Source organism: Cariama cristata, unplaced genomic scaffold (assembly GCF_000690535.1).
Source record: "Cariama cristata isolate BGI_N322 unplaced genomic scaffold, ASM69053v1 scaffold20172, whole genome shotgun sequence".
In the NCBI taxonomy this organism is placed as follows: domain Eukaryota; kingdom Metazoa; phylum Chordata; class Aves; order Cariamiformes; family Cariamidae; genus Cariama; species Cariama cristata.
Window position 1 is genome coordinate 24,434 of NW_009605782.1, and position 7,207 is coordinate 31,640.

At 45.2% G+C, this 7,207-nt stretch overlaps 1 protein-coding gene across 1 annotated transcript in view; it reads left to right on the forward strand.

The window, feature by feature from the left end:
• The window catches only part of SPRED2 (sprouty-related, EVH1 domain containing 2), a 24,480-nt gene extending 17,502 nt beyond the window's left edge, over positions 1-6,978 (forward strand). The window contains exons 4-5 of the mRNA XM_009696128.1: positions 5,786-5,935; positions 6,328-6,978. Of these exons, the coding sequence (XP_009694430.1) occupies positions 5,786-5,935; positions 6,328-6,978 (801 nt within the window). The remainder of the gene's footprint in view (positions 1-5,785; positions 5,936-6,327) is intronic.
• The last annotated feature ends 229 nt before the right edge of the window (positions 6,979-7,207 follow it).

A 7,207-nucleotide genomic window follows, 5' to 3' on the forward strand; every position in this document is an offset into this window, starting at 1 on the left:
ACCGTTTTGCCAACTTTATCATTTTTCCTTTCCGTATTGATAGCACAGCTGTGTTTTCCCTTATTCCAGCGAAGGAAAAGGGCCAAGCAAAGAAGAGCTGGCTTGTGCCGGGGCTCCCAAGGGATTGCACCTGGGCAGAGCACGCAAACAAAGGGCTCCGGCTGCCTGTGGGGAGCTCATCCTGCAGGTCTCAGCCAGAGGTGGTCAGGCTACGGCCGGGGGAAGGATGCAGCTTGCTGGCTGTCATTTTTCCAGGCTCATCCTCAAGCCATAAACTGGTGAGAGAGCTGAGTTTCTTGTCCTGGGGATGGCAGGGGATGTCTTTGCACATGATGTAGTGATGGGCTCCTCTTTAACATGTCCAGGCTTCCTGAAGTGAACACGGGAGCCGCTGCGAGGAGGTTTGGCTGTTGCATAAGGCTGCCTGGGTAAAGAGGAGACCTCGAGGCCCCACCAAGTTTTGCATTTCCATGCTGCGTGTCGACAGTCCCCCTCAGATATGGGTGGTGCAGTGAGCGGGCTTGCGGGGCCGTGGGAGATGAGCACAGCAGAGCGTGGCCGAGGAGAGCAGGGCGGCTTGTAGAGGGCTTGTGCTTTGCAAAGGCCAGGCTGGCACAGGTTTTTGATTCCTTTAGGACCATTACTTGCAAAAGTACTTGTTCAACATCATGATACTTCTGTTCCCCCTTGTCCTTTCCACCTCATGTAACCATTGAAATCCTAGAGGGGGGAAAAAAACCATCTTGTCTCGCTTGACCCACGATTATTTTTGACAGCAAACTTGTGAATGCTTTAGCTGGCTGAGAGCGCTTCTGGAAGTTACAAGTGACACAGCTCCACAATTTCCCCCTGGCAACCGATTTCTGACAAGCTGCCACAGATTGTATTGCTTCGTAATTTTTGAGATTAATCTCTCTTCTTTTTTGTAGTCACCCTTGGATGTTGCATCACACGGGGTGAATCTAGTCTGTAAAGCCATTAGAGGCAAGGTGATTAATCCAGTTCGGGAGCCAGGAGAAGGCTTCTTTTTCTCATTGGTTTTTATGATAGATGCTTATCTCAGAATATTACTTAGGCACCTGATTAGCTGGCTGTTCTTGTGTAACAAATCCATTTCATGAGAAGTAAACTGCAGTAAATGATTAACATAATCTTCTTCACTAATGACTAGGGGTTTTTAATTTAATGAGTCAGTTCTGAAAGTCTGAAGGGGAAACAGGGACGCTTTTTATTTTCTTTTTACATTATCACAGTGCAATCATTTGTATATAGAAGCCCAGTGTTGTTTCTCAAAGCAGCCCTATCAAACATGTGGTACGTGTGCTCGCTCATATGTATATAGCTCACTTGCAAAAGGAAATGTGTTGCACAGGTTTTAAAAAATTACTGTTATGGTCATGATTAATGATTTTGTTATCCGAGCAGTGAAACCGTAAGACTTCGCAACTGCAATAGCAATCGCAGCGCTCTAGTACGTGTGGCACAAATTTCTCTAATTGAGCATTTGAGGGCATGTTGAAACAGAGTTTCTTACCGGACTCCCTGTTCCAACAACTGTAGTTTTGGGTTCATTTCTCTTATGTGGCTACTGGGCATGTTTTCTTCAATAGTTTTCCCTCAAAAACAAATATTGGAGCTGGATTGGTTTCAACAGGCTTTACAGGAAGACAGTGTTTCTCTGACAGACTGGTGGCTCGATGGTTTGGGACATGTTTACCACTGGTGAAATAGCCTGGCTCTGGAGACCGCGTCCTTTCTAGATGTATACCTGTAGGTGAGTATGTTGTATTTGGATGACCTGCAACAAACCTCTCATGTCTCCCCCTCTCCACCATCCTCCCCAAAATTTTCACTGCTATGCTGGTGGTAGAAGAGCCCAGCCAAGACCCAGTCTTGTCGTGGGGGACAGAAGTTGTTCCCTGCTTCCGTCACTTACAGTCTTGCCATCATTTGTTCGTAGTGGCAGTTGGCTGAAGATGAGAGTGCCTTTTCTTTGAGAACGTGCCTGACTTTCGCCAGTCACCAAGTCCAGGTTCGATCCCAGTGGAGTGGTACTGAGAGAACAGTACGCTTTTGAAGGCCTGAGCATCATCATGCCTTTGATCCTCTGTCACTTACTTTCTTCTGAGGGTTTCCATATGGCTTCTTGAACCACGTTTTAACTATGGGCTCTGTCAGAAGTACCTCCGTCCATTTGAAACTTATCTGAGCTTGTTCCAGTGAATGCCTCACGATCTTCTCTTCTGAAGGATACGAGAAGAATAATTTCTTCCTACTCACATTCCCGTGGGACTCATGATTCAGTGGACTGCTTCTCTTCCCATCTTCATGGTCCCTTCCATCATTTCTTTTCCAGGCTGGAGAGACCCAGGCTATTTAGTTAGCTGTTGTTGAGAAGCTGTTCCGTGTCCTCGATTATCCTGACCATGGCTCTGTGAGCTGGCCATGGTGGAAATACCCTTATTGACAGAGGGTGGAAGGGGGCCAGGCTGCAGACAGATTGGGGAAGCACAGCAGATAAATGCAATGCCTTGACAATCGTCTTTGTTGCTGCTGCCTTTTCTTTTTTTTCCTTTCATCTGTTGCTGAGCCACCAAGCTGACACTGTCACAAGGCTGACTGGTTTAATCCCAAGACATCTTTACTGAGCAGCAGTAGCTGGTTCAGAGTGCATCATTGTACATCTCAGATCAAGGTGTTTCCATCACTTTGCACTTTAGGGTTGTTAATATTATTTTTTTAAAGTATCAAGTCTCTCAGCATTATGAGATTCTTAAGCAAGTTTTCAGGGTCAGCTTTCATTTTTACTCCCTTGAATAACTTAAGTTTCATCAGAAAACCATGTCATCTTGTTCACCTCTCTCTTCAGATCACTGATGAGTATGCTCACCAGCACAGGTGAGGAGCCCCTGGGGTTCATTGGTGACCTTCTGCTTGGGAGGAGGGTATTTTCTACCTTCTTTTCCCCAGTCTTCAAACTATTCATTCCAGTGTGTCAAGATCCATCTTTCTTCTCCTGGAGAAGTTTAAAGCTTCAATGAGAGACCTTGTTGGAAAGTAAGAGCGCTTATCCCAGCCGATGGTCAGCAAGGTAACCCTGCAAACACTCTGATTGTCAACCAGTTGCCTTTGGCATCACGCTCCAGGAGGCAGCGTGAACTTTTTTACGGACGAGTGAGCAGAGACCTGGTCTTGGATAGCTTGCTTTTCTCCCTTTCTGGGTGCTTAGAGTAAGTGTTTGTGTTGGCAAACTGCCCCTCTAATCTGAGGACATTGAACGTGGAAATGCAGCAATTTTTAATAAGGTGAAAGCAGAGGCCAGAGCCGCAGCCTCTGTGGTATGCTGCAAACAGGTTTTGTAGCCATGTCAACACATGTGGAGGAGAGGCTCGGTTGCCCTGCCGGGTCTGAAGGAGAATAAGGTGTGGAGGAAAGCAAGGGTAGATAAGAATCGGGCAAGATAAAAATCAGTACAGCCTCTTTTCCAATTGCCTGTTGCAGCAATACTGCCTTCCCCAAGAGGCAGCAAATAGCACGCTGCTTGGAGGGCTGGTTATAGCTCCCAGCTGCCCCGCTGAGATTATCTAGCAGTTATATCCCGTTTGGGATTTTTATTTTCATCTAGGAGGGTGAGGGGGTTGCAGGCCAGTATGTGCAACCTCCTCCAGTTGGGTAGTTTTCCCAGGCCTCGTTATTTTGACCATGAGCACCCAGGGTGTTTTTGGAGGGTATCCATGAAAGGCTCGTCCCAGCAGGGCTCGGCTGTGGTTCTGGTTCTGGTGAAAGGTCCCGCTGGCTGGCACAGCACGGCACCGTGTTATGGCCCTGCCTCCTCTTTGGTTCATGCCAGTCAAAGTTTAACTTGTATGAGGCGGCTGTTGTGACTAAATCCTAACTCTTCTCAGGTTTTCCAAATAGGTTGGAAGCTTAATGTTACTATGAAGTACTTGCTTGTACAAGCTGCTCATTTTCTCTTGAAACGTCCCCAAAATGTGCTAGATATTGTAGGACCTAAAGTTACAGGCACAAGAATTAGTTTTGAAGGGTTTAAACTCCAGATTTGAAGTGTCTTTGTCTAGTAAGTTATGAAGACTAGGCTGATGAAACCACTTTTTAAAAAGAGCCTGAATATCAGTGCAGTTACATTTTACAGGTGGTGTTAACTATCTTAAGGGTTGTTCTGCTTCTCAGTACTTGTTTAAGAAAACCAACCAAAACAAACATACTCATTAAAAGTCTGTTCCTAATGGGTGGGTCAGCCATTCAAAACTCATCCTGCTTGTTGTACCTCTCGGATAACCCAGCCTGGCTTTACATCACACTGCAAACAGATCTGCGTATTTGCTTTCAACAAAGCAAGTTGCGAGTTCAGTGCTGTTAAGTGCTGTACTGGTTAAAGAGGATCAATGTCTATTTTGTGTTGTAATGCTTTAAGGTGTTCTCACCTTTGGACACAGTCTTGCAGAGCGTTGTTTTCAGAATAAACAAATATCCACAATGAACGTTCTTGTATTCTTGGAGTAAGAGACGTGTCTAGTGTGATTCATTGGAAAATAATATTTAGAGAGTGCATTCTTGACAAGGAGAGGAGGTTTTTCAGGTAAAACCAGTCTTCTCCCACTATCAATACAACTTTTCTCCGCTCTTGAGGTTGTGTCTCTAGCTGTTGCAACAAATGGAAACCTTTCCTTTGGATTTGTGGTAGCTGCAGCACATCTTGTTAGTTGGAGCGGGATGGAGACTTTACTTAGTTCAAAGCAGCAATATTTTAGGCATGTACAATGTTACAGCTCTTCTGATCGTGCTTAGAGGCTCTTTTTCCTGCTCCTGATCTGTTAGTGCCTTTAACAACTGTTCTCTGATATTCAGGGTAATATGAAAAAGCCCAACCAATCTGTGAAAAGAGTTAATGGGCAAAATCCTGACTGTGTGGGTATTGTATGGAAACTATTTTAACCAAGGAAGGGCTATGGAGAGAGGATGGCTAAGACTGGTACCCCACTGTGTATTTCTCCAGGAGGAGAAATATGTATATTAAGAAGCTGCAGGTGCTGGCAACAGCATGTTATTGCGTGATATTTCACCCTTTCATGATCATTGTTGTGTAATGATGTAACTACTTAACCTAAAGAAGGTGCTCGCTGTGAACCAGAAATGTATAAAAACACAAGTAACGTTCATCACACAGTAGAGATTAGTGACAAAATTAGAGCGGGGGCGGGGTGGGGGGGCTGAAGTTTTTAAAGGAAAGCTGATTATTCGGGTAGCCTGTCATGAACTGGAATTCGGTGAGCGTTTGGAGAAGAACGTGTAAAGGGGTTTTTGGCTTAATGGCCTGCAGGTTAACAAAATTGCCAGTATTTTTGTAGTCTGGGCACACAGATGCTCTGTCTGAGTCTGCCCGCGGGACTTACACGATTGCATCCTTTGACGGAGTTTAACTTTGCTCTTCAGAGGTAGCTTCTAGTGTGAATGCTCATCATCCTGCAGTGCCCAGTATAACAAATAACATGCCAAGCAAATACAAGTGGTGTTGATGAATGTGTCACGGGTAGGCTATGGCATATTATTTTATCATGTGTGTGGCAACAGCTTTTATGGCCTGGCAACAGATCTGCCTCTTTCAAGTATTTTATGTTAAACTTTATGAAGCTGCCTACTGTCAGGTGTTGCCAATATTGCAGGTGTGCGCAAAGTCAGTGAGTGTCAAAACATCTCTTTTAATACTGCGTGCAGTAACAGCTGAATGTATGATGATTTTTCCCCCTCTTTCCGTTTAAAACAGAATGCTACAGATAGCTCTTCTAACTCCTCTCAAAAAAGGGAACAGCCTGTGCGAACTCTGGCTTCTCCTGCATCCTGCGAACATCGAAGAATTTGCACTCGTGGACACCTTCACGACCATTATAGCTCTGACCACTACCATCTAGAACAAGTAAGGTTTCTTCCCAGTGTTGCCACCTGTGTCTGCCATAGCTAAGACTGGTGTTTGGTTCTCCCCCAACATCCCTGAAAGACCTCTCCTTCCCTCTTTCCTTCTCAGTTAGCTTTAAATGACTTCCAATTATTTTTTTAAAAAAAAATGTTTACACTGTGATTTAATATGTTGCATTGTACCAGGTGCACAGACCATTGTATGTCTGTGACAGTTGTACTCATTCCTGAGCCAAAGGCTGAAATTCAGTGATGGGTCACAGTGAAGGGCATACAAAGGAAAGACAAAATTGTTAAATATTGGCTTTTCGCTAAACAAGGAGACAGTGATTGCTGATAGCGAAGTGAGCTTATTTATCTTTTCTCTCTCTTCATCTCCATCCCTATTTCCAGTCAGTACCGCGATCCTACCGACACGTCAACTTTCCAGACGATGACGAGGAGATAGTGCGCATCAATCCTCGGGAAAAGATTTGGATGACTGGATACGAGGACTATCGCCATGCTCCAGCACGAGGAAAGAACTTTGATCCTGATGACATGGACTCCTACGTACGTTTTGCCAAAAGCGAGGCCTCGAAACACGAATACACTTATCCTTACGTAGACAACTCGGACTTTGACCTGGGTGAAGATATCAAGGGTGCTGTGATAAAGACTCAACCTGTCAAATTCAAGCCCAGGCGGAAGGAAGATGGTGAGAGGTCGCGGTGCGTGTACTGCAGGGACATGTTCAACCACGAGGAGAACAAACGGGGTCAATGCCAGGATGCTCCAGACCGCGTCAAGACTTGCATCCGTCAAGTGAGCTGTATGTGGTGCGCAGACACTATGCTCTATCACTGTATGTCCGATCCAGAAGGAGACTATACAGATCCTTGCTCGTGTGACACCAGTGATGAAATGTTTTGCCTCCGGTGGATGGCCCTTATCGCCTTGTCTTTCATTGCTCCATGTATGTGCTGTTACTTGCCGCTTCGGGCTTGTTACCGCTGTGGGGTCATGTGCAGGTGCTGTGGTGGAAAACACAAAGCTGCTGGATGACTACAGATGCATTCAAAGTGTTACGTATTTCCTGTAGTTCAAGGAACACGTTGGTTTTGGAGCATTGAGATCACTCATTTTGATGCAGCCACTGTGCCCAACAGCATCCAGAAACCACCAGTTTGGATCACTTTACATTCGGTCGTCTGGGGCTCACACTGCATTGATTTGCTCATCAAGTGTTCTAACTAACTAACCTACAGCATAGACTTTTGTATTATTAATCTGT